General features: G+C 59.4%; 2 protein-coding genes and 1 long non-coding RNA gene across 3 annotated transcripts; 2 read left to right on the top strand and 1 right to left on the bottom strand.

Annotated features, from left to right (window-relative positions):
- Positions 1 to 680: 680 nt before the first annotated feature.
- Positions 681 to 24,570, bottom strand: LOC120385130 (anoctamin-6-like). The gene is made up of 8 exons (XM_039504241.1): positions 24,486 to 24,570; positions 23,407 to 23,561; positions 21,483 to 21,557; positions 20,265 to 20,306; positions 11,034 to 11,133; positions 9,972 to 10,132; positions 7,750 to 7,857; positions 681 to 739 (listed from the first exon to the last, which is right to left on the bottom strand). Exons 2-8 carry the CDS (start codon positions 23,419 to 23,421, stop codon positions 710 to 712), a joined length of 531 nt encoding a protein of 176 aa, XP_039360175.1. The 5' UTR covers positions 23,422 to 23,561; positions 24,486 to 24,570; the 3' UTR covers positions 681 to 709.
- LOC120385140 lies at positions 3,196 to 4,440 on the top strand. The gene is made up of 3 exons (XR_005589292.1): positions 3,196 to 3,266; positions 3,705 to 3,762; positions 4,388 to 4,440. It is a non-coding gene; the product is annotated as an uncharacterized LOC120385140 (long non-coding RNA).
- Positions 4,811 to 21,599, top strand: LOC120385131 (anoctamin-7-like). The gene is made up of 3 exons (XM_039504243.1): positions 4,811 to 5,199; positions 5,870 to 5,960; positions 21,016 to 21,599. Exons 1-3 carry the CDS (start codon positions 4,836 to 4,838, stop codon positions 21,020 to 21,022), a joined length of 462 nt encoding a protein of 153 aa, XP_039360177.1. The 5' UTR covers positions 4,811 to 4,835; the 3' UTR covers positions 21,023 to 21,599.
- Positions 24,571 to 26,054: the final 1,484 nt, after the last annotated feature.

Genomic DNA, 26,054 nt, shown 5'->3' with positions numbered 1-26,054 from the left:
CAACTGCGAGTGCCAATTCAGGACCAATTGCTCAAACAGGGCAGTCACAGCCCATGGCTGGGGGTTTCCACCTCTAAGGCAAACCAAACCAGCCAGACAGAGAGGACTTCGGTCTCACCCCACTGGCTAACCACAAGTCACACAAGGAATTTCCTTAGACACTCCAGTCTCCCAGTATCACCACCAGTGCCACTCGTCCTGGGGATGAATGGTTATGAAAACCAACACCCCAATAAAAGAAAATGGTTCCCTCGATCCCAAAGGACCAAGCCCCAGACCCAGGTCAATATACACATCAGATCTTACCCACAAATCACGCTGTTGCCAATCCTTTAGAATCTAAAATCTAAGGGTTTATTCATAAAGGGGAGCTAGAACTGGTTACATGGAATCAATCACATACAGTGATGGCAAAGTTCTTGGTTCAGGCTTGTAGCAGTGATGGAATAAACTGCAGGTTTAAATCAAGTCTCTGGAACATCCCCCGCTGGGATGGGCCATCAGTCCCTTGTGCAGAGCTTCAGTTTGTAGCAAAGTCCCTCCAGAGGTAAGAAGCAGGATTGAAGACCAGATGGAGATGAGGCATCAGCCTTTTAGAGGCTTTACAGCAAAATGGAGTCTGGAGTCACCTGGGCAAGTCCCTGCACTTTGCTGAGTCACAAGGCGTGTCTGCCTCCTCTCCATGGGTCAGTTGTGTAGCTGATGGTCCTTAATGGGCCCTCAAGCAGGCTAGGCAGGGCTAACACCACCAGAAACACAGCACAAATTTGAAATACAGACAGTACAGAGCCAATACTCATAACTTCAACTACAAAATGACACATGCACACAGACAGCATAATCATAACCAGCCACCCATAGCCTGGTCTTAGACACCTTATATGATCCTTTACATAAGATTTGGTGCCACTACAGGACCTTGGTTGCAACCATGTTCTATATGGTCCCAGATCATATCAGTAACGTCACACCCCGCCATGGCCCTCCTCTCCAGGCCTGATCCCCCAGCGTCACCCCTCCGAGCCCCAGCCCCCACCCCATCCCTCTCCCACTGGGTCCAGGCCCTGCTGCATCCCCTCCCAAGCCCTGGCCATGTCCCCCTTCCCAAGGCCTGGCCCCCACCACATCCTCCCGGCTCCAGCCAGGCCTGGCTGTGGCGGATTGGGGTGACGGTGCATTGGGAGACTCTCGAGGCCTTGCTGGCCCCAGGATGCAGCAGTCGGAGAGAAGGCGGCTGTCCCCTGCCTGACCCCAGGGCCGTGTGTCCATCCCTGCCCTACAGACACTGGCCTGGAGCCCTGGACGCAGGCACATGGCAGCTCTGCCCCCTGGGGCTCCGTGTTCAGCCCCCTCCTGCTTCCCGCAGGAGGAGATGCTGAGCGAGCGGAAAACCATCCACTACCTGAAGCTGGCGCCCGTGGGGCGTGCTGGTGTTCTACGCCGAGGAGCTGTGCCTGCGGCGCCCTGCAGGTCAGTGCACCCGGGGCGGCTCTCCCACCAGCCCCCATTGCCTCTGCTAGCCCAGTCCTGGGCTCCCCGCATCTCTGCCAGCTCCTCAACCCCGACCCGCAGCCCCCTCCTGCCCCAGCCTGGGCTCCCCACCCAGCTCTGCCAGCGCCCGACCCGACCAGCCCCTGCTAGCCCAGCCCTGGGCTCCCCCAGCTCTGCCAGCGCCCCTCAACCCCGACCCGCAGCCCCCTCCTACCCCAGCCTGGGCTCCCACCCAGCTCTGCCAGCTCCCCTCAACCCGACCTGCAGCCCCCTCCTACCCCAGCCTGGGCTCCCAGCTCTGCCAGCGCCCGACCCGCAGCCCCTGCTAGCCCAGCCTGGGCTCCCCCCCCAGCTCTGCCAGCGCCCCTCAACCCCGACCCGCAGCCCCAGCTACCCCAGCCCTGGGCTCCCCCCAGCTCTGCCAGCGCCCCGACCGCAGCCCCTGCTGGCCCAGCCCTGGGCCCCCCCCAGCTCTGCCAGCGCCCCTCAACCCCGACCCGCAGCCCCCACTTACCCCAGCCCTGGGCTCCCCCCAGCTCTGCCAGCGCCCCTCAACCCGACCCGCAGCCCCTCCTACCCCAGCCTGGGCTCCCACCCAGCTCTGCCAGACCTGCAGCCCAGCCCTGGGCTCCCCAGCTCTGCCAGTGCCCCGACCCGCAGCCCCTGCTAGCCCAGCCCTGGGCTCCCCCACCCCGCTCTGCCAGCGCCCCTCAACCCCGACCCGCAGCCCCCTCCTACCCCAGCCCTGGGCTCCCCACCCAGCTCTGACAGCGCCCCTCAACCCCGACCCGCAGCCCTCCTACCCCAGCCCTGGGCTCCCCCAGCTCTGCCAGCGCCCCTCAACCCCGACCCGCAGCCCCTCCTACCCCAGCCCTGGGCTCCCAGCTCTGCCAGTGCCCTCAACCCGCAGCCCCTGCTAGCCCAGACCTGGGCTCCCCCCCCAGCTCTGCCAGCGCCCCTCAACCCCGACCCGCAGCCCCTGCTACCCCAGCCTGGGCTCCCCCTCAGCTCTGCCAGCGCCCCTCAACCCGACCCGCAGCCCCTGCTAGCCCAGCCCTGGGCTCCCCAGCTCTGCCAGCGCCCCTCAACCCCGACCCGCAGCCCCTGCTGGCCCAGCCTGGGCTCCCCACCCAGCTCTGCCAGCGCCCCTCAACCCCGACCAGCCCCTCCTACCCCAGCCCTGGGCTCCCCACCCAGCTCTGACAGCGCCCCTCCAGCCCGACCCGCAGCCCCTCCTACCCCAGCCCTGGGCTCCCCCACCCAGCTCTGCCAGCGCCCCTCAACCCCGACCTGCAGCCCCCTGGCCCAGCCCTGGGCTCCTCACCCAGCTCTGCCAGCTCCCCTCAACCCCGACCCGCAGCCCCTGCTACCCCAGCCCTGGGCTCCCCACCCAGCTCTGACAGCGCCCCTCAACCCCGACCCGCAGCCCCCTGCTAGCCCAGCCCTGGGCTCCCCACCCAGCTCTGACAGCGCTCCGACCCGCAGCCCCCTGCTAGCTGAGCCCCGCCCCCCCGCTCTGGTGGGCCCCCCGGGGGCAGGAAGGAGGGGGGGGGCTGGCCCCGTCGCCGCCGGCGGGTGACTGTCGGGCTGGGAGGTTCCCTGGCCACCCCAGCCCTGGCGCTCTCTGTGCCGACCGCAGGCCCAGCCCAACCCGGACTGGAACAGCTCCGCCGAGGTCCTGAGGAGACTCTGCACCCCAACGCCCTGCACCAGCACGTCCCCAGCAAGCCCGCGGACTATTACACCTGCGCCTTCCGCAGGTCCAAGCTGGACAAGTGAGTCTCGGGACTCCCTCAGTTAGGTCCATCTGGGGGGCCAGGGAGGCCAGAGCTGCATTGGGAGACCAGAGCCCCATCTGGGCTCCCCTCCAGTCTCCCAGCCAGCTCCAAACTGAAACTCCCTCCAGCCTCTCACTCAGCCTCCCCCGGCTCCTCCCAGCCTTTGTGTCCTTTGTCCAGTTTCCGGGCAGAGGTGTCACCTGGCCGACCTCAGCCCCTTCCTGGGGTCTCATGTTCCGTGCTCAGGTGTCCTCCTCAAGGCAAGTCTCCCATCCCCAATGCAGCCAGTCCCAGCACAACTCCCCTGCAGCCTTCCCAGGCCAGCACTCCCCACTCAGCATTCACAGAGCACAGCCAGAACATCCCCACTTCGTCACAGCTCCCTCCTTGCCTCCCTTCCCCTGGCCCGACTGGCTGTTTGATTATCCCCCCCAGGTTCCTGGGCAGCGACTCCCGGGACTCCTACTTCAGCAACACGCAGAGACATCGCATCGTGAGTAGGGTGGGGGGAGCGTGGGGACCTCAGGGGCCTGCCCCACTCCCAGCCCTGCTCTGCCCAGGTCCGTAATTAACCCCGTTGCCCTAGAGGCAGCTCCACGGGCCCATCACATGGTGGGCAGCCAGATCGAAATCCCCTGGCTCTCTAATGGGCTGATTTAACCCCCCACCCAGACCCAACCCTGCCCCCAGCTCTGTGTAGAAACCCCAACCCAGAATCATCCCCCTTCATGGCTTCGGGCCCAGCTCTGTGCTTCAGCCTCCGCAGGCCCCACAGCTGGTGGGAAACACTAGAACCAGTGACGTGTGTTTGAATCCAATCTCAGGCTCCAGGGCACGGCTGATTGCCTGGGGAAGGGTCAGGAAGGCTCCCTCTGCCCTGCACCTAGCATGAGCCAAGGGGAATGTGGGGGCATCAGAGCCGTGGGCAGCTCCTGCCCTGGGGGCTGGGCCAGAAAGGTCTATGGGAAGGCTCCCATTAGCATCCCAAGGCTCTGGTGCAAGGTCCAGGTGTGTGAGCTCCAGGGCTGCTCCCAGCAGGGACTTGCTGGGTTACTGCTCCGCGTGAGCCCTTGCTAGGGAGGACTTTGCTGACGGAGCAGCGCTACTAGGGTCGGCAGGTCTATGAGATCCTGGCTCGCACCATCTACGGGAAGCGGACACGTGCCGAGATCGGGATCAGCCGGCTGCTGCACGAGCGGGTGTACGGCGCTGGCTTCCCGCGGCTCGAGGTAGGGGCTGCCGGGTGGGCTGCTGTCCCTCCGGAGCTGGGATGGGGGCCTGGGAGAGACGTCCTTCCGGAGCTGGGATGGGGTGGGGACAGACGTCCCTCCGGAGCTGGGATGGGGGGCCTGGGAGAGAGACGTCCTTCTGGAGCTGGGATGGGGGGCCTGGGAGAGAGACGTCCCTCCGGAGCTCGGATGGGGCGGGGACAGACGTCCCTCCGGAGCTGGGATGGGGGGCCTGGGAGAGAGACGTCCTTCTGGAGCTGGGATGGGGGGCCTGGGAGAGAGATGTCCCTCCGGAGCTGGGATGGGGCGGGGACACAGACGTCCCTCCGGAGCTGGGATGTGGGGACCGGGGGGCAGCTGCTGGCTCTGCAGGTCCTGGTTGGTCACTGCGGCCATTCAGCCGGCACTAGGCGGGGGTCCCGGGCAGCCGTTGGCAGCTCTGCTCCCTGGGCACTGCAGAGACCCTGCCCCATCCGCAGTCGCCCCTGGCTGTGCAGGTGGCCGACCCGTCTCCCTCTCTGTTGCCTTGACCCAGGGCCCCTTCGAGACGCCTGAGTCTGAGGTCCCCGATGAAGCCCTGAACCCTCGCCAAGTCCTCTACCGCTTCTGGGCCCAGTGGGGCTGCTGGTACCGGTACCAGCCGCTGGATCACATCCGCCAGTACTTCGGGGAGAAGATTGCCATCTACTTCGCCTGGCTGGGTGAGAGCCCACCTCCTCCTCCCCTCTGTCCGCCTCTGCCCCCCTGCCCCCAGCGCCTCCCCTGCAGCGTCCCAGGGGCCAGGTTGGGGCTGGGATGGGGATCACGGGGATTGTTCCTGGAGCCTGCTGGACACACAGAGCCCCAGGGCTTCTCTCTGCCCCCAGCCAGGCTCACCCAGCCTGTGCTGCCCGGTGGCGCTGCCCAGGGCTCTCGGTGTCCGGCCGGCAGAGGCAGATTCCCGGCACCCTGACTGGTACAGAAAGGGCCGGGGGGCAGGACCGTGTGGGCAGGTCTCCTGGTTCTTTCCCTTGGTGCTGCCAAGTGCCAGCAGTGCCATGTGGCTGGTGCCCCGTGCCCCTGCTTCACAGGGGCGTGGGCGGGCGTGGGGTGGAAGAGGGTGAGCGAGGTGCCATGCAGAGTCTGCAAGTGCCTTAGTCCTGCCCCCAGCCTGCCAGGTGGGGCGGGATCATTGTCCACATTTTACAGCTGAGGAAACTGAGGCACGGACGGGGGAGGGACTTTCCCCAAGCCACACAGGGCATCAGCCCTGGGGGTGAAACTCAGGAGTCTTGGTGCCCCACCCTTGATGGAGAGGGGAGGGAGGGGGTCTCCCCTGCCCGGTGTCGCCCTCCTCCGGGGGCTGGTCTCACGTGCCCGTCCCCTCTGCAGGCTTCTACACGGCCTGGCTGCTCCCTGCTGCGGCCGTGGGCACCGTGGTCTTCCTCGCAGGCCTGGTTGCCATGGGAACCAACACGCCCGCGTGAGTCTGTGGGGCTGGGGTTGGGAGCGCAGGAGGGGGGGTGTGTGAGGAGGACCCCTGCCATCCTACCCTGCCCCCCTCCCTGCCCCCCGACATCCAGCCCTCAGACACAGGAATTCGCAGGCTGCCGCCAGCCGCCGTTACTAGTGTGCGGCCTGGGTGCTGCCTTCTCGAAGGGCGGGGGCGCTATAGGGGGTGGGGGTGCTATAGGGGCTACTCCAGCAGCTCCCATCACTCTCCGCTCCCAGGCCTAGCAAAAGCCCCCGGGTCACAGCTGTCAGAAGAAAGGAGGGAGACACAAGGAGGGGCTTTGATATGTGGTGATTTGCTGAGGGAGAGCGGGGTGGCGCCGTATAACTGCCGGCAAGGCACCGTTTGCAGCCTCTGGAGAGAAAGCAAAGTGCCAACGCTGGCCACCCACCAGCCTGCTTTTCTGGGCAATGGCACAGTGTAAGCAGGGGGCTGCACAGCCTGGAAATAGCCCGGGCAGCAGGGAGAGGCGGGTTTCCACCCAAGAGAGGGGACAGCTGAGGAGGAGAAGGGTGGGGGCCCTTGGTGGGCTATTGAGGGAATACAGGTTCAGGTGCCATGAATGGTGCCACCTGCCAACCCAGTGCCATCGCTGGGAGAGTGCATCGCTGCACTCGGCTCTGCTCACATGTCCAGGACTGGCACCAGTTAGTGGCTGGAGACCTGAAGAGAGAGTCTCCTTAAACTCCTCTGGTCTGTGTCTGTGCTTTGGGGCAGGCGGCCTCGTTCCCTGCAGGGAGGTGTGTATCCAGCCACAGCCCCCTCTGGCCTCAGGGAGGAGAGGAAGGATCCCGACACGTGCACGCCTGCACCCATGCTGGCTAGCTGGGCAGAGCCAACCCTGCTGGATGGAGGGTCGTGGGAACCAGCAGCCCCTCCTGGAAGTCCATGCAGTCCCAGTGGAGCCAGCGTGGCGCTTCACCTCTTCCAGTACTCCAGGGGTCCAACAGCCCAGAAGGACCTGCCAAGGGCTGAAACAAGGCTGTCCGGGTGAGGTGACCAACCAGGGACCTGCACAGCTGCAGGGCTGAACAGGGGGCAGGGCCTCTGCACTGGCAGAGCTGGGTGGGGAGCCCAGGCTGGCGCTGGGTCGGGGTTGAGGGGCGCTGGCAGAGCTGGGGGGGGAGCCCAGGGCTGGGCTAGCAGGGGGCTGCGGGTCGGTGCGCTGGCAGAGCTGGGGGGCGCCCAGGGCTGGGTGGCAGAGTGGGAGCCCAAGGCAGGGTTGAGGGCACTGGCAGAGCTGGGGAGCCCAGGCTGGGCCAGCAGGGGCTGCGGGGGTTGAGGGGCTGGCAGAGCTGGGTGGGAGCCCAGGGCTGGGCTAGCAGGGGCTGCGGGTCGGGGTTGAGGGGCGCTGGCAGAGCTGGGTGAGGAGCCCAGGGCTGGGCTAGCAGGGGGTTGCGGGTCGGGGTTGAGGGGAGCTGGCAGAGCTGGGTGGGGAGCCCAGGGCTGGGGTAGGAGGGGGCTGCGGGTCGGGGTTGAGGGGCGCTGGCAGAGCTGGGTGGGGGAGCCCAGGGCTGGGGTAGGAGGGGGCTGCGGGTCGGGGTTGAGGGGCGCTGGCAGAGCTGGGGAGCCCAGGGCTGGGCTAGCAGGGGCTGCGGGTCGGGGCGCTGGCAGAGCTGGGTGGGAGCCCAGGCTGGGGTAGGAGGGCTGCGGTCGGGGTTGAGGGGCGCTGGCAGAGATGCGGGGAGCCCAGGACTGGGCTAGCAGAGGGCAATGGGGGTGCTGGTGGGAGAGCCGCCCCCCCCCCGGGTGCACTGACCTGCAGGGGCGCTCGCAGGCACAGCTCCTCGGCGTAGAACACCAGCACGTCCCACGGGGCGCTCAGCTTCAGGTAGTGGATGGTTTTCCGCTCGCTCAGCATCTCCTCCTGCGGGGAAGCAGGAGGGGCTGAACACGGAGCCCCAGGGGCAGAGCTGCCATGTGCCTGCGTCCAGGGGCTCCAGGCCAGGGTCTGTAGGGCAGGGATGGGACACACGGCCCTGGGGTCAGGCAGGGGACAGCCGCCTTCTCTCCGACTGCTGCATCCTGGGGCCAGCAAGGCCTCGAGAGTCTCCCAATGCACCGTCACCCCAATCAGCCACAGCCAGGCCTGGCTGGAGCCGGGAGGATGTGGTGGGGGCCAGGGCCTTGGGATGGGGGGACATGGCCCGGGCTTGGGAGGGGGATGCAGCAGGGGCCTGGACCCAGTGGGAGAGGGATGGGGTGGGGGCTGGGGCTCGGAGGGGTGACGCTGGGGGATCAGGCCTGAGAGGGGAGGGCCATGGCGGGGTGTGACGTTACTGATATGATCTGGGACCATATAGAACATGGTTGCAACCAAGGTCCTGTAGTGGCACCAAATCTTATGTAAAGGATCATATAAGGTGTCTAAGACCAGGCTATGGGTGGCTGGTTATGATTATGGTGTCTGGGTGCATGTGTCATTTTGTAGTTGAAGTTATGAGTATTGGCTCTGTACTGTCTGTATTTCAAATTTGTGCTGTGTTTCTGGTGGTGTTAGCCCTGCCTAGCCTGCTTGAGGGCCCATTAAGGACCATCAGCTACACAACTGACCCATGGAGAGGAGGCAGACACGCCTTGTGACTCAGCAAAGTGCAGGGACTTGCCCAGGTGACTCCAGACTCCATTTTGCTGTAAAGCCTCTAAAAGGCTGATGCCTCATCTCCATCTGGTCTTCAATCCTGCTTCTTACCTCTGGAGGGACTTTGCTACAAACTGAAGCTCTGCACAGGGACTGATGGCCCATCCCAGCGGGGGATGTTCCAGAGACTTGATTTAAACCTGCAGTTTATTCCATCACTGCTACAAGCCTGAACCAAGAACTTTGCCATCACTGTATGTGATTGATTCCATGTAACCAGTTCTAGCTCTCAGCTCTACCTTGTTCCCTTTATGAATAAACCCTTAGATTTTAGATTCTAAAGGATTGGCAACAGCGTGATTTGTGGGTAAGATCTGATGTGTATATTGACCTGGGTCTGGGGCTTGGTCCTTTGGGATCGAGGGAACCATTTTCTTTTATTGGGGTGTTGGTTTTCATAACCATTCATCCCCAGGACGAGTGGCACTGGTGGTGATACTGGGAGACTGGAGTGTCTAAGGAAATTCCTTGTGTGACTTGTGGTTAGCCAGTGGGGTGAGACCGAAGTCCTCTCTGTCTGGCTGGTTTGGTTTGCCTTAGAGGTGGAAACCCCCAGCCATGGGCTGTGACTGCCCTGTTTGAGCAATTGGTCCTGAATTGGCACTCGCAGTTGGGTCCCGCCAGAACCGCATCGTCACAGGGGGCCTGGGGCCTGGAGGTGGAGGGACATGGCAGGGACCTTGGGTTGCCAGGCGAAACGCCCGTCACAAAGGGACCCTGGTGACTCGGTCGGCGGCACAACCGGGGCCCGGGGCTAAGGCAGGCTCCTGCCTGCCCAGAATTCACACGGCCCCGAGGTCCCTGCAGCTCCTAGGCACATGGGCGGCCAGGGAGGCTCCACGCGCTGCCCCTGACCCTAATGCCGGCTCTGCAGCTCCCATTGGCTGGGAACCACGATGAACCCCGCAGCCCCCTCTTGCACCCAAACTCCCTCCCACAGCCCTCACCTCTACCCCCTGCCCCAGCCCAGAGCCCCCTCCTGCACCCCAAACTCCTCATCCCCAGACCCACTCCAGAGCCAGCATCCCCAACCCCCCGTACCTAATCCCCAGCCCAGTTAAAGTGAATGAGGGTGGGAGAGAGCAAGCGATGGAGGGGGGGGATGAAGTGAGTAGGGGCGGGGCCTCGGAGAAGGGGCGGGGCATGGGTGGGGCCTCGGAGGAGGGGCGGGGATGCTGGGTTTTGTGTGATTAGAAAGTTGGCAACCCGACGCGGCAGGGACCTAGGGGGTGGGGGAGGGACATGGAAGGGACCTGGGGGCGGGGGAGGGACACAGCAGGGGCCCGGGGCCCAGGAGGGATGCGGCCGGGACCGGAGGAGGGAGGCATCTCTCCTCTCACCTTCTCCATCAGCAGCCCGGCATTTCTCAGGTTGTTGAGGAACTTCCTCCTCCAGTGCTCGTGGTGCCCGCGTGGCCGGTCGCCTCTGGCCTCGTGAGCCGCCAGCTTCCCCCTCCTCTTCTTCGGGGGCCGCACCTTCTCCTCCCACACCAGCACGAAGTCTGCGGGGGCGAAGGGGAGGGGGCTGCGGTCCGGCCTTGCAGCGGGCCAGGGGCTGGGAGCCTCCCGCAGGGCCGGGGAGCAGCAGCGAAACTCACCGTGATCATAAAACACCCAGACCACGCACAGGATGGGCGCGGGGGCGGGGAGACAGCAGCCCTAGGGCCCTAGAGTGGGGCCACTGCCACCACCGCCCCCTGCTGGAGGGAACATCAGCCCCACTCTGGCACATGCAGCCCACCAGCTGGGGCGCCTCACCGCTAGCCTCAGCGGAGATTCCCCGGGCACTGCAGCGGGCGTGGCCTCGGGCTCTGCAGCGGGACGCCCGCAGGCGAACGGGAAGCCCCTGCAGCCGCAGCCCACAGGGGTGAGCAGGGCCCTGGGGAGGGAGGGAGCCTCGTTAACGTGGCCAAGCAAGGGGCTTTGGATCATTTCATTACTGCTCTGGACAATGTACGTTAGCCAGTGGAACTCTCTGCCACATGATGATGCCGAGGAAAAGAGATTTAGGGAGCACATGTTCGCAGAGCAAGGAGGGTCATGGGGCTGGGACGCAGGAGATGGAGGGTCACTTCTTGGCTCTGCTAGTGACCCCCTGGGTGTCCTTGGGAGAGTCACTTGCTCTTCGTGCCTCTGTCTGAGGCAACGAGCATCTCTGTGCCCAGCCCCCGGCACAGCCCGGGAGGCCCGTTGGCAGTTGGCACAATGCAAAGGCGCGCCAAGGCTGCTCGACGGCAGACTGCAGAGGGCAGTGACGTAGGGTGGCTTAGGTCGCCCCAGACTGCACCGGGCCCAGCTCACACAGCCAGAGAGGACGTACCCACGCAGCCACCCGCTCCCAGCTCCTCCCAGACAGAGGCCCGGGGAGCTGCCGAGGGGCAGGGCAGGGCAAGGGGCGCTCACCGATCTTGGTTTGCCCATCTCGGAAGTAGTTGCCCCTGAGGTTGGGGCTGTAGCCTTCGTCACCATGCACGTAGATGGGATCGTCCTCGTCCTCTTCATCCTGCAGCCGGAAACAAACGAGACGGGGGCAGGGGAGAACCGTGCAGCTCCGCGCCCGGCCAGCCTCGCCCCCGCGCCCCAGCTCGGATTCGTTGGGTCGGTGGGGGGGAGCAGGGGAATGTTTCAGTGCCCAGGAAACCGAGAGGAGAACCTAGAGCCAGATGGGCTGCTTCACCCCACGGCCCTGCCGGTGCCCCTCAGTCCCGACCCGCAGCCCCCTGCTATCCCATCCCTGGGCTCCCCCCCCCAGCACTGCCAGTGCCCTCAATCCTGACCCACAGCCCCTGCTATCCCAGCCCTGGGCTCACCCCGCCCCACGGCCCTGCCGGTGCCCCTCAGTCCCGACCCGCAGCCCTCCACTATCCCAGCCCTGGGCTCATCCCTCCCTCCTCACAGAGCACTGCCGGTGCCCCTCAGTCCCGACTTCCAGCCCCCCGCTATCCCAGCCCTGGGCTCCCCCCCCCCCACAGCCCTGCTGGTGTCCCTCAATCCTGACCCGCAGCCCCCGGCTATCCCAGCCCCAGACTCCCCCCGGCCACGGTTCTGCAGATGCACTACAGGGCACCAGCTATCCTGAAGGCCAAACCTTCGCCTCGCTTACGGCTCTGGGTCTGTTCGGAGTCCCCCACCCCTCCACCGCAGGGACGCCGACTCCATTAGCTCCAGGGGAAACCAGCACACGGAACGAGCGAGGAACCAGGCTCTGCCGGGGATTCCCGCCCAGGGCTGGGCTCTAACCGGGCAGCCCCTGAGCTGCAAGGACCCCCCCAGTTCCCTCCTCCTCCAGCTCCCGCTGCTCCCCGTCCAGCCAGGACAGTGGCTGAAATGGCCCCAGTAACGGACCGCGGGAGCTTTGCAGAGGCCTGGCCCAGAGCAGCCACAGACTCGGCCCAGAGCCGCGGTTCTCAACCTCTTAGCCATTGTGGGCTGCAGCCACCCAGTGCAGACACTACCCGGCGGCCCGGTGTGCTGATGGGGCTGAGAACCGCTGGCCTAGGGAGAGGGGCCCAACTGGGACTAGAAACCCACCTGCCCCAGGGCAGCGGCAGGGCTGGGACTCAGCGTCTGGAATGAGGCAGGGGAGGGGAGGGTTGGTATACGGGGGGGTGGGCAGCTCCCTCTGCCCCAAACTCCTGCCGGGATTCTACCATGAGCTCGGGACGTGGGAAGAGCCGCAGCTTGTGAAACGGACGGACCCCACCCCAGCCCCAGAACTCAGCACCACCAAGGCGGGCGGCGCCATGGATTCACCAAGGGCAAGTCCGGCCTGACTACCCTAATGGCCGTCTATGAGGAGATAACTGGGTCTGTGGGTGAGGGGAAAGCAGTGGATGTGTTATTCCTTGACTCTAGCAAAACTTTTGATATGGTCTCCCACAGTATTCTTGCCAGCAAGTTAAAGAACTGTGGGCTGGATGATTGGACTATAAGGTGGATAGAAATCTGGCTAGATCGTCAGGCTCAACAGGTAGTGATCAACGGCTCCATGTCTAGTTGGCAGCCCGTTTCAAGTGGAGTGCCCCAAGAGTCGGTGCTGGGGCCGGTTTTGTTCAATATCTTCATTAACGATCTGGAGGATGGCATGGACTGCACTCTCAGCAAGTTTGCTGATGACACTAAACTTGGAGGAGTGGTAGATACAGTGGAGGGTAGGGATAGGATACAGAGGGACCTAGATAAAGAAACCTGATGAGGTTCAACAAGGAGAAGTGCAGAGTCCTGCACTTAGGACGGAAGAATCCCATTCACTGTTACAGACTAGAGACCGAATGGCTAGGAAGCAGTTCTGCAGAAAAGGACCTAGGAGTTACAGTGGACGAGAAGTTGGATATGAGTCGACAGTGTGGCCTTGTTGCCAAGAAGGCTAATGGCACTTTGGGCTGTATAAATAGGGGCATAGCCAGCAGATCGAGGGATGTGATCATTCCCCTCTATTTGACATTGGTGAGGCCTCATCTGGAGTACTGTGTCCAGTTTGGGGCCCCACAGTACAAGAAGGATGTGAAAAAATTGGAAAGAGTCCAGCGGAGAGCAACAAAAATGATTAGGGGGCTGGAGCACATGACTTATGAGGAGAGGCTGAGGAAACTGGGATTGTTTAGTCTGCAGAAGAGATGAATGAGCAGGGGATTTGATAGCTGCTTTCAACTACCTGAAAGGGGGTTCCAGAGAGGATGGATCTAGACTGTTCTCAGTGGTACCCAATGACAGAACAAGGAGTAATGGTCTCAAGTTGCAGTGTGGGAGGTTTAGGTTGGATATCAGGAAAAAACTTTTTCACTCACAGAGTGGTGAAGCACTGGAATGGGTTTCCTAGGGAGGTGGTGGAATCTCCTTCCTTAGAGGTTTTTAAGGTCAGGCTTGACAAAGCCCTGGCTGGGATGCTTTAGTTGGGAATTGGTCCTGATTTGAGCAGGGGGTTGGGCTAGATACCTCCTGAGGTCCCTTCCAACCCTGATATTCTATGATTCTATGACTTCTGCGGGGGGAGGCATGCTGGACAGCGCCAAGGATTGGGGAGACAACCAGGTGTGAGCCCAGGGTGCAGAGAGAGCTGGGGGAGGGTCTGTGTGTCTGTAACACTTCCTGTCCACTCCCACAGATGGAGTCCAAGAGAGATAGGAAGGAGAGGACGAGAACCCCAGTACTAAAGAAAATAAGGTGCATCCTAGCTGCACCTGGGGCTATGTGGGCTTAATACCATTTGAAGGGACAAGAGTCTCTTGTGCAGCGTGACTTTGCTGGGTGCAGGATCAGTGGGTTGCTTTCAAATTGTATCTGTGACAACATCTTGCAAAGGGGTTCAGGGTAAGCCCTGGGGTGTGGGTGATGCGAGAAGGAGAGCCTAGCCATCACGGCAGATTGTGATGATAACTTTGTTTTTCCTCTTGTGTTGTGTTTGGCACCAAGGGGAAAGAAATGTGGGGTGGAGAGGAGGGAAGAGGGAAAGAGTCCAGCCCAGTGGTGAGATGGAAAACGAGTGAGAGCAGAAGCGTTGTTGATGCCAGGCAAGACAATCACCAACGAAATCATGCTGCCCGAGCATGGTGAGATTTTCCCAGGGCCCCAGAGTTGCCCGAGGCCCCTGGGCATGGGCCCCTGTGCGTTAAGCCGCCACTGCAATGGCTGCAGGGCTCAGGATACCGCTTCCCAGCATGCCTGGAATGCCGGGCGGAGACGGAACATGCGGGAGCTACTACCAGAGCCAATCAGAAGTCAGCGCTCGGAGACAAAGGGGTCAGTTTACATTTGGTTATTGGCTGTTGGGGAGTGGAGCAGAGGGAGCCAATCAGAAGCCAGTGCTCGGAGACAAAGGGGTTGGTTTCCATTCGGTTGTTGGCGGAGTGGAGCTGAGGAGACGCGTCACAGCCTGGGAGGTGCCCATTGACACTCAGACCGAAGACCCGGTAAGAATCCCTTTGCTTGTTTTCCTTGTGAATTTCAAGCCGGCCAAGGAGCACAGGGCAGCATCAGCCCCTAGAGAACTGATACTCAACTCCCATTCTGCTGCGCAGGGGCTGGGAGGAGCTGGTTGGGGCAGGTCGGGCCCCTTGTCAATGCTGTGAGTGTTGATGGGTTACTAGTCTAGTTGCTCCTGTTCTTTCCTTAACCCCAGGCCTTTCTTCCCTCTGCCCAATAAGCTCCTCACTTGTTGTGTTGTTACTGGGAGATTGTGATAGATTTGTACCCTTGTGCCTGGATGACAATCCTAGTCTGTTATTGGGCACCAAACACTTCCCAGGGCACAGCAGCCCTTGTGACTCAGGCACTAGGAGGGGCCCCCTGGGGTGGAGTCAGCAGGGGCCAAGAGAGTCCTGCACTTCGGACGGAAGAATCCCATGCACCGTTACAGGCTGGGAACCGCCTGGCTAAGCAGCAGTTCTGCAAAAAAGGACCTGGGGATTACAGTGGACAAGAAACTAGATATGAGTCAGCAGTGTGCTCTTGTTGCCAAGAAGGCTAATGGCATTTTGGGCTGTATAAGTAGACGCATTGCCAGCAGATCAAGGGACGTGATCATTCCCCTCTATTCGACATTGGTGAGGCCTCATGTGGAGTACTGTGTTCAGTTTTGGGCCCCACTACACGAAGGATGTGGAGAAATTGGAAAGAGTCCAGCGGAGGGCAACAAAAATGATTAGGGGGCTGGAGCACATGACTTATGAGGAGAGGCTGAGGGAACTGGGATTGTTTAGTCTGCAGAAGAGAAAAGTGAGGGGGGATTTGATAGCAGCTTTCAATTACCTGAAGGGGGGTTCCAAAGAGGATGGAGCTCAGCTGTTCTCAGTGGTGGCAGATGACAGAACAAGGAGCAATGGTCTCAAGTTGCAGTGGGGGAGGTCTAGGTTGGATGTTAGGAAACACTATTTCACTAGGAGGATGGTGAAGCACTGGAATGGGTTCCCTAGGTGGAATCTCCATCCTCAGAGGTTTTTAGGCCCGGCTTGACAAAGCCCTGGCCGGGATGATTAAGTTGGGGTTGGTCCTGCTTTGAGCAGGGGGTTGGACTAGATACCTCCTGAGGTCCCTTCCAACCCTGAGATTCTATGATTCTAAGGACCCAGGTTCCATTCCCCCTGAGGCAAGACAGGCCCATTGCTGAGAGGCTTTGTTGCCCCAGACTCACGGCTGCTCCCTGCTCAGTTCCAGGATGGACGTGCTGAGAAGGTATCTCAGGAGGAAGGTGGCCCCGGAGCCAGAGGGGACCAGCTGCCAGCGTCCCCAGACAGAGAGCTGCCCCTCCATCCGCATGGCATGGGAAGCAGGCCCCGGCCACCCCAGGAGATGGTCCTGCTCGGCCTTGCTCACTGGGAGGAAACCAGCCCCAGGGCTGGTGCTGAGCAGAGAGAGACAACATCCAGGCCGAGATGGAGGTGGCCTAAGTTCAATCTGGGCAGGCAGGACTCAGCCCATGGCAGGAGCCAGGCAACGCAGCTCTGGGTTTGCTTCTGCTGGAAGGCCTGCCCTCATCCCAGCTGTGTGGGCCAGCAGGAGGCATTCCCAGGGCAGGAGCTGGGGGATCGCTGCCTCAGCTGCTTAACTGTTGCCGGAGAGGAGAGCAGCTACTCTCTGGAGGTTCTCTGCAACACGGAGGCTGAGTGGTCCTCCACTGCAGGTGAGGAGACCCCCTGGGCATGGGGAGGAGCAAGGGCCATTAACACCCAGTCGCTCTGTCCCAGTCATTGTGGGGATCCCAGCCCAGGGGTCTGGCCAGAGCCACGTGAGCTCAATGACATCAGCGGGAGTTGCAGAGCCACCCCCTGCAATGGGGCATGGGGGGAGCTTCTGGGAAGTGGGTCCCTGATGATTTGGAGCAACTCCCAGGGAGGATGGGACAGTGAAGGGCCCACTCTGCCATGGGGCCACAGGGCTGAGGGTCTATGGGAGGGGCAGTGTGGGGAACTCTCTGCCATGGGTCATTGGGGCTGAGGGGTCTGTGGACGGGGCAGTGTGGGGATCTCTCTGCAATGGGTCCTGGGGCTAAGGGGTGTGAGAGGGACACTGTGGGGATCTCTCTGCCTTTCGATGCTTACATGGGAGGGAGAAACATTAAATCTGCTCTCCCCATCCTTTCTCACCCCTGTCCTTCCTCTTCCCCCCTCCCCAGCAAGAGTCACCCTCTGCCCTTGTCTCTCTGATGCAGAGACCCCCACAGACCAGTCAGAGAAGGACTTTGCCCTGAGGAAAAGACAGAGGAGGATGAAGACCCTGACACAGAAAGAGAGGAAGAGGAGGAAGATCTAAAGACAGAGGAGGAGGAGAAGCAGGAAGAGCAAGTCCTGATTAGTGAAAAAGAGGAGGAGGTGGAGGAGCTAGTGATGAAAGAGGAGAACATTACCACTGAGGAGGAGGAAGACCTGGACACAGAGGAGAAGGGGGAGGAGGAAATATCTATAGAAGAGAACAAGGAGGAGGATGAGAACCTGTTTGCAGAAAAGGAAGAAGAGGAGGAGAATGTGTCTGCAGAAAAGGAAGAAGAGGAGGAGGAGGGGGGGGATGTGTCTGAAGAGAAGGAAGAGGAGAATCTGACTACAGAAGAGGAAAAGGAGGAGGAGAACTTGTTTGCAGAAGAGGAAGAAGAGGAGGAGGAGGGGGGGGATGTGTCTGAAGAGAAGGAAGAGGAGAATCTGACTACAGAAGAGGAAAAGGAGGAGGAGAACTTGTTTGCAGAAGAGGAAGAAGAGGAGGAGGAGGAGGAAGAGAACGTGTCTGCAGCAGAGGAAAGGAGGAGGAGGAGAATGTGTCTGCAGCAGAGGAAAGGGGGAGGAGGAGAATGTGTCTGCAGCAGAGGAGAGGAGGAGGAAGAGAACTTGTCAGCAGAAGAGGAGGAGGAGGACCTCTGCACAGAAGAGGAAGAGGACTTGATCACTGAGAAGGAGGAGGAAGAAGAAGGTAAAGGAAGAGGAAGAAAGGAACACCTGATCATGGAGCAAAAGGAAGAAGAGAAGGACCTGGCCATGGAGCAGGAAGAGGAGCACCTGCCTGTGGAGGAAGAGGAAGAGGACCTGGCCACAGGAGTGGAGCACCTGGCCATGGAGCAGGAGGAAGAGGAGGAGGACCTGGCTCCAGAGGAGAAAGAGGAAGACCTGGCCATGGAGAAGGACCAGGCCACAGAGGAGGACAAGGAGGATCTGGGTCAGGAGGAGGAGAAGGGAGAGGACCTGGCAATGGAGGAGGACGAGGATGTGGCCATGCAGGGGGAAGAAGAAGAGGCGGAAGAAGAGGTAGAGGACCTGACTATAGACTAGGAGGACCCAGGAATGGAGGAGGAGGAGGATGTGCCGATGCAGGGGGAAGAAGAAGAGAAGGAGGTGGACCTGGCAATGGAAGAGTAGGAGCAAGAGGACCTGGCCAGAGAGGAAGATGAGAAGGAGGAGAACCTGGCCACGGAGAAGGAGCAGGAGGAAGAGGACCTGACCAGAGAAGAGGACGAGGAGGAAAAGGAGGAGGAGAACCTGGCCACAGAGGAGAGGGAGGATCTGGCCAGAGAGGAGGAAGTGGAGGAGGGGGAGGACCTGGCCATGGGAATGGAGCACGTGGTCATGGAGAAGAAAGCAGAAGAGGACGACTTGGATGAGGAGGAGGATAAGGAGGGCAAAGCCAAGTCCTCCTCCACCTCCATGGCCAATTCCTCCTTGCCCAGATGCATAATCCATTCCCATTGCCAGACTCTTGCCCGCGGTGACAATGAAGGAGCAGGAGAACTTCTGGGCTGCACAGTCGGGTGTCACGGGACGTCTGTGGGAGCCATTGACAGTGTGTTCTGTGTGGGCCATTTTCCTTCTCTGACCCAGGGTTCTCTGCTCCCAGAATCTCAGCCAGGAGGCCACCCTGCAGAATATGGCCCGCAGTTTGGTGATGGGCTGCAGGAGTCACCACGTAGCTGTGCAGCAGCCATAGCACCTGCATTGACCAGGGACCAAAACCTGCAGCCCTCACAGCCCAGGCTGCCCCCACGGATGGCAATGGGAGTGTAGCCTGGGCAACTAGCTGCTGGGCCAGGGCATATAGAGAGGACTCAGAGATGCAGCAAACCAGTGGGCAGAGAAGTGAAGGAAGTAAGGGACAGAGGAGGCGAGGAGATCGGGAGCTGCTGCAGTCAAGGGACCCCAGCCAGAAGAGAGAAGCTGGGTGGGTTAGACACACAAAGTCCTGCATCTTGGCAGGGGTTAGACTAGATGAACCTTGCCAGAGGCGGCGAGTTATATGGGCCTGTGGTGCCCGGGCTCCAGCAAATTCAGGGCCTCGAGGGGCCCGGCTCCACCAATGTTCAGGGCAGGGTTTCTCCCCCAGCCCGACCTGCCACTCCCACGTGCCACCCCCAGAGCATCCCCCGGCCCTGCCTGCCACCCCCACGTGCCTCCCCCAAGCGTCTCTGCCTGCCCCCTGCATCTCCACACTGCTGCTCCTCACTGGCCGCTGCCACTGCAGGCTACAGGAGCGGCGCTGGGGGCAGGCTGAGGCTGCTGCGCCTGTGGAAGTAGGAGGCGCATGGCAGCCTCCCGCCCCACCAGGTGACTCCAAGTCGAATCTGAGGAGGGGGCTTATCCCGGTTGGACCTCCTGAGCAGCAGCCTGGTATCTTGTCCCCCCCCCCCTCCTCCTCCCCCCCTGCCCCCCAGCCCCCATCCCTGGGGGCCACCCCCCCCCCCCTCCTCCTCCCCCAGACCCACCCCCTGCCCCCCCCCCCCCCCCTCCCAGCCCCTGCACCCCTGCTCCCCTCCCCCCCCCTCCCCCCCCCCCCCCCCCCCCCCCCCACGCCCCCCCCGCCCCCCGCCCTGACCCCAGCCCCCCCCCCCCCCCTGCACCCCAACCCCTGTCCCAGCCCAGACCCTGCACCTAGCACAAAACCCCTCCTAGAGCTTGTCCCCCTTCTGCACCCAAACCCCAACCCCCTGTCCCAGCCCAGACCCTGCACCCAGCACCCAAACTCCCTCGTTTGTACCCTTTTCTGCTCCAAAACCCCAACCCCCAGTCCCAGCCCAGACCCTGCACCTAGCACCCAAACCCCTCCTGCACCCCAACCCCTGTCCCAGCCCAGACCCTGCACCCAACCCAAACCCCTCCTAGAGCTTGTACCCCTTCTGCTCCCACCCCAACCCCCTGTCCCAGCCCAGACCCTGCACCCAGCCCCCAAGCCCCCGCCTGCACCCCAACCCCTGTCCCAGCCCAGACCCTGCACCTAGCACCCAAACCCCTCCTGCACCCAACCCCAACCCCTGTCCCAGCCCAGACCCTGCACCCAGCACCCAAACTCCCTCGTTTGTACCCTTTCTGCTCCCAAACCCCAACCCCTGTCCCAGCCCAGACCCTGCACCTAGCACCCAAACCCCTCCTGCACCCCACCCCCGGTCCCAGCCCAGACTCTGCACCCAGAACCCAAACTCCCTCCTAGAGCTTGTACCCCCTCCTGCACCCCAACCCCCTGTCCCAGCCCAGACCCTGCACCCAGCACCCAAGCCCCCTCCTGCACCCCAACCCCCTGTCCCAGCCCAGACCCTGCACCCAGAACCCAAACTCCCACCCAGAGCCAACACCCCAAACCCCCATCTTCACCCAAACACCCACCCAGGACCATGCAGTGCCTTCTAACCAGATGGGTCTATAATTCTTTGATTCTAGCATCTGTCACCTCAAAAGAAGGGCTGGCGTGTCTGGATTTCCTCCGCATCCTCTGCAGTGAAGACAGAAGCAAGGAACTTTTTTAGCTTCGCCGCAGTGGCCTGGTCTTCCTGGAGTGCTCCTTTAGCACCGATTGCCTAGTGGCTTTGCTGACCGTTTGGCAGACTTCCTGCATCCCATGGACCCCCTCCGAGCGTCACACCGCCCAAGGCCCCGCCCCCGAGCGTCACCCAAGCCCCGCCCCCCGAGCGGCGCCCCGCCCAGTCCCCACCCTGAGCATTGCCCCGCCCAAGTCCCCGCCCCTCGAGCGTCATGCTGCCCAAGGCCCCGCCCGTAGCGTCACCCAAGCCCCGCCCCCCGAGCGGCGCCCCACCCACATCCCCGCCCCCCGAGCGGCGCCCCACCCACATCCCCGCCCCCGAGCGGCACGTCGCCCAAGTCCCCACCCCAGCCGAGCACCGCCCAAGTCCCCGCCCCCCCAACACGGCACCACGCCTCCTAAGACCCGCCTCCCCCCAGCGCCGCCTGGCCAAACAAAAACAATAAACCCAACCCCCGAGTGCCCCCCTCCCAAGGTGCCGCCCCAGCCCGTGCTTGGTAGGCTGGTGCCTGGAGCCGGCCCTGATCCCATGTACTGAACAACCCTTTGCTGTTAGTTGTTGTGCCTTGGCTAGTTGCTCTTCACGTTCATTTTTGGCCTCTGCCCTATACTTTTCATTGGACTTGCCAGAGTTTACGCTTCTTTGTCTTTTCCTCACTAGGATTTGACTTGCCAATTGTGAAAGGTGCCTTTTTAATGATCTTAGAAAGGCTCTAGCGGCTGCACCAGCGCGAGCCTCTCCTAAACAAGGCCTGCCATTTTACTTGCACCTGGCAACTACTCCAGCAAGCACTGGAGCTGTTTTGCTGCAAAAACAAATTGGCCAGGTGAGACCGATGGCCTATGGTTCCAAAACTCTCAGTGAGGTGGAGGCGAGGTTTTCAGCTTGCGAACGTGAGGTATTCGCCCTGGTATGGTCCCTAACACATTGGGAATATTTAAGTGGCACAGCTCTCATTGTGGTGAGGACATGCCATACTCCAGTAAAATATGTCATCTCTGGAAGAATTAATGAGGGAAGGGTATCCTCTCCCCGGCTGGCGGGATGGACTCTAAGTCTGGTCAATCGGGATATTCGTACTGAGAAGATCCCCCCCATACGAGAATCCTTCCCTATGCTCCGATTACCGCAGGAGATGAGCACGAATGTCCGTTGCCAGATCCTGATTTAGACTTACTATCTCCATTCTTCTTAGCAACATCCTGGGAAGAAGTACAAGGAAAAGGGTTAACACTCTGGGCAGTTGATGGGAGTGCTTGTCACCACGAAGGGCATCCTGTTGCAGGGTTTGCTGCAATCCAGGAGGGGACACAGCAAGTGGTGCAGGGTACGGTGAGGCCGCCGTCAGCACAAGCTGCACAATGAATTGCGGTCCTGGCAGTATCGTCTGGGGTAGCACCTGAGGAAAACATCTGTCTGTGTTCTGCTTCTAGTTGGGTGGTTCAAGCCCTTCCCATCTGGAAGAAAAGAGTTCAAAGTAAAAGCCCATACGAAGGGGGTCGGTTCTGGCCACGCTTGACAATCAGGCCAATCAGCTAGCAAAACAAGCTGCTAGGTTAGGATCAGCATATACATGGGATAAGACCCAATTTCAGCTGCTGTAGTTAAGATGCCGTCTCCAGATGTGTCAGCAGGCCATGGCATCTTGACCCTGCAAAAACAGGATAATGATCTCCAAGCCCTTTTAACAGCAGGGAAACATCAAGGATATGTAAGGACAAAACGGATTGATTATAGCAACATCACCAAACTGTGAATTACCTGTACTGGTTATGCCAATAACTCCACGAAAAGAACTAATAACTGTAGCTCATGGCCAGGGACACTATGCTGCGTCCAAAACTTTGGAACGGGTGTCTAAGTGGCGTGGTTGCCTAACATAAAGGAGGAAATACTGGAACAAACCTTTTCTCGATTTGGTATCCCATCAGAAATAGATTCAGACAGAGGACCACACTTTGTGGGTGAAGTCACAAAAGCGCTGTGTGCGGCCTTAAACATCAAACAGCGGTTGCACATAGCTGCTCACCCGCAAAATCTGTTATCGTCGAGAGGCTAATAGAGCCATGAAAACTGCTCTTAGAAAAGTAATAGATGTGCAAGGAAGGGATTGGGATAGCAAACTCCCATATATCCTAGCGGCCATGCGATCTACTAGAACTGTGTGAGGGTTTTCACCGCACGAGATGCTAACTGGGAGAATTATGCACACCCCTGAACTTTAGTGGGTGGGAGGAGTTCCACCGGATGAGTACCTTCCCAGGGTGCAAATAGACTTATACATGTCACAGTTGCTAGACACCATCAGCAGTCTTCAACATCGAGTAGCTCCTCAACTAAAAGCTAATAACCAAGTCATTAGTGCTTGGTTAGGCCACATTAATGATGTAGGATGGGTGGTTGGTACAAAGGTAATGTTTAGGTATTATATAGAAAAGGCCATGTCCTTAGTCCTCGTTGGGTGGGTCCAGTTATCATAACAAACGGAGCAAGTGCCTCTGTATATCAGGTTCAAATACCAGCAAAGAAGGGGATCAAATTAAAGTGATTCCATAGCAGCCAGGTAAAGGAATGGAAAGGAAATCAACCCATTTAACTGTGCCAATCATATTTTCTCTTCCATTCCTAGATCGACATGACCGCCATCATCCTATTCTCTATGTATATAGGTTGCACTGTATTTGTTAAGGTTTGGTTAATTGATTTGGTTGAAGGTGACCATCTGTTCTGTATAACAGGGAGTCATTATGCCACAGAGGATCCCATGGCCACCCTGGATCCTTTGGAACAAAATGACCCCATTTCTGTTTTAATGATCAAGGAAGAACCGTGCTGTGTGCTCAAGTGGGTCAAAGAAAGATCGAACAAGGCAGGTATATTTCAAGCAGTAATTTCAGAAATGTGCCTTAACTATCAGGCTGCACCTGTGGGATGCAGAGAAAAACAGAAATGTCATGTAAGTGGGATATAGTAAAACCTCTTTTGGGAATTGTACCAAACTTAGGGTGCCCAACAGTTCTCAGATTTGCGGTTGCATTAAATTGGAAGTACCTGAGCATGTACCATGGGGTGGGTTTCTGGAAATATATCAGCTCCTTGGGTTCATGAAAGACCTAGTGCCATGTTCAGAATTAGTACTCCAGCACAGTCCTTCCTTCTCGGCTCTCAATGTACTGTTGTATCCACACCTTCTTGCAATAGTTCGTCTATGCAGGGAAATGGATGTAAAGCAGGAAGAGTCTTTTCATTGTAAAACTTTCTACTGCAGTAAGATCAAGGTTAAATTTTCCGTAAATAGTTAGACTTGTATAGGAGGTTTAATATGAATGTTACAACGGCAGACTCTGGTAAATGGTCTATGGTAGGTCCGTATGGAATAAGAGTATACCAATTTGTTTTGGTTCTTCCTTCTCCTATTCCTAGTTTAACTGGTCCCGTGGTAATTAGGGAAGAAGCAAATCAAACAGTTATTACACATCCCCAGTCTGCGATAAGGAATGTTTTAATCAGCACTACCCCTCTGTAATACTATGGTTGTATTTGGGTTCAATGCAAATTTTTCGCCATGTGACAATTTATTCATCGGGTGGGTCATAATTTGGCAAAGCCACAGGTGTCGGCAGTTACATCTTTTAAAACAGGTGTAACACCGACAAGAGGAAATGTTAATTTCAGTATACATGTTTGCGAATTATTCTGTATAAAAGTTAAAATAAGTTCTGTAAATCAAAAGGCCATTTTGTTTTGGTAAAGGACAAGGCGACCTCCATTGGGGTCAGGTTCTTGTTCCTCAGTACCTAGAAAAGGCGGGAAAGTGGGAAGAGCAGGAATCTGACCTTGCCCAGCAACAGCTCCCTACAGAGACCAATGAGGGGAGGGGCCAGGGGCACTGGCTCTTGAGCTTTTGAGCTGTCAGAGGTGCAGGTGGCTGCTCTCTCTCCTGGTGCGGTACAATCTTGCCACTGGCTATGGGCCTGCAATAGCTACTTACTAATTAAGTTGGGGTTGTTTGTTTGTTGTTTTGGGAAAGCAAACTTGCATACACGGACCTGGTCCGATTAGTTAGATCAATCGTGCACTCAGGACGACGCAAAGCGGGTTAGGGTGGGAGTTAAGATAGGGATACGTACCTGTCTGTTTCATCTGTTGTCCACGGTCAGTGTTCACTACTGGCTTCTCTTTTCTGGATCCTGCACCCTTTATCGCTGATGTCTGTAAAGATAGAACATCTTGTATTATAAGTGCCTGTGTGTTATTCCGAATCTCCAGAATCATTAATCCATTCCCCTTTCCATTCCTTCCTCTCCCCTTAGCAAATAAAGTGTTGTTGTTTTATTTTATAGCTTTGTGTGTGTGGAGTTCATTAAAGTCAGCTCTGATAGATGGCCTTAAAAGGGGGACTCAGCGGGAGATAAACTGTAAGGCTCCCCGAGATCTTCTGATCAGATCGGCCTAGAGAGATAAAAATCCTTACGCTTGTTGAACCTCATCAGATCTCTTTTGGCCCAGTCCTTCTTGAGAGTGGGAAGGGGCTGGGACAGCAGCTTAAAGCCACATCTCCCCAGGGCAGCACAGCACAGCGTGCAGCGCAGGGGGCACATTTCAGTTAGTTTCACTTTGTGCAACTTAACCCTGAGGTTCTCAGCCCTGTGAATGAGACTGTGGAATTACCCAGCCCGTGGGAAAGACTGTGAGTGTAAAATATTCCCCAGGGTTGTTCCATCCCTGGGGGACCATCTGCCTCTGGAGGCTGGGGATGGAATCAGGACCTTTCACTGCCAGGCTTCTGCTTATGACCAGGACTACGTCAGCCGTGATCAAGTCTAAACAGTGACTTCCAATGAGCCTTAGCCCACCGACTGTTGTTAACGGGCAAGGCGGAAAGGCCTCAATTTACAACAATGGCCTAATTTTGGGTACCTCAGTTTCTCCCTTTGAACTACAGGACTGCAGGGAACTTGTTCCAACTGCAGCCACAGCTGCATGTGGAGTCCTTGGGCACTGCAGGTGTCCAGCCCCTACGCATGTAAAGGCAGGATCCCATATTTGGATCTGACATCAAGAGACATTCTTGAAATCTGGCCCCAGCCCACCACTGTGCTCTGCCTCCCATGCTGCCCAGGGTGGGCCAAAGGGGCTGTAGGGAAGGGGTAAAGCCCTCCCCCACCCTGGGAAATTCCTCCCACACAGGTGCCACTTGTGCCTCCCCAGCAGCTGTAGGCACAAGGAGTGCTCGGGGAGGAGCATGGACAGGCTGGAGGGGAGGGGTGGAGCAGGGATAGAGGGGTGTGACCAGGGTGAAGCTGCACCTCAGTTTTATACAGGGCCGCCGAGAGGGGCAAGAGGGCAATTTGCCCCAGGCCCCGGGCCCCGCAGGGGCCCCTACGAGAGTTTTTCGGGGCCCCTGGAGCAGGGTCCTTCACTCGCTCCGGGAGCCCCGGAAAACTCTTGCGGGACCGGGCCCTTGGAGCTTCTTCTGCTCCCGGTCTTCGGCGGCGGGGAATCCTTCCGCTCTGGGGTGGAAGGACCCTCTGCTGGCGAATTACTGCCGAAGCGGGACCCGCCGCCGACGTGCAGCCCGGTCTTCGGCGGTAATTCGGCAGCAGGGGGTCCCCGCCACGGGTCTCCGGGCACTTCGGTGGCGGGTCATGAAACGGAAGGGCCCCGCCACCAAATTACCGCCGAAGTGGGGCCCCTGC

Source organism: Mauremys reevesii, linkage group 17 (assembly GCF_016161935.1).
Source record: "Mauremys reevesii isolate NIE-2019 linkage group 17, ASM1616193v1, whole genome shotgun sequence".
Taxonomy (NCBI): domain Eukaryota; kingdom Metazoa; phylum Chordata; order Testudines; family Geoemydidae; genus Mauremys; species Mauremys reevesii.
The sequence above is the reverse complement of the archived record's forward strand: the minus strand, read 5'-3'. Positions and strand labels throughout refer to the sequence as shown.

What these genes read in the sequence shown, in the direction of transcription:
- LOC120385130 (XM_039504241.1), bottom strand. An exon ending in AGATGGGCAAACCAAGATCG is followed by an intron (nt 10,133 to 11,033) that starts GTGAGCGCCCCT and finishes TCGCCCCCGCAG; the next exon opens with ACTTCGTGCTGGTGTGGGAG. An exon ending in GCCTGCGAGCGCCCCTGCAG is followed by an intron (nt 740 to 7,749) that starts GTCAGTGCACCC and finishes TGGTGGTGTTAG; the next exon opens with CCCTGCCTAGCCTGCTTGAG.
- LOC120385131 (XM_039504243.1), top strand. Translation starts at nt 4,836, where the DNA reads ATGTGGGGACCGGGGGGCAGCTGCTGGCTCTGCAGGTCCTGGTTGGTC. An exon ending in CATCTACTTCGCCTGGCTGG is followed by an intron (nt 5,200 to 5,869) that starts GTGAGAGCCCAC and finishes TCCCCTCTGCAG; the next exon opens with GCTTCTACACGGCCTGGCTG.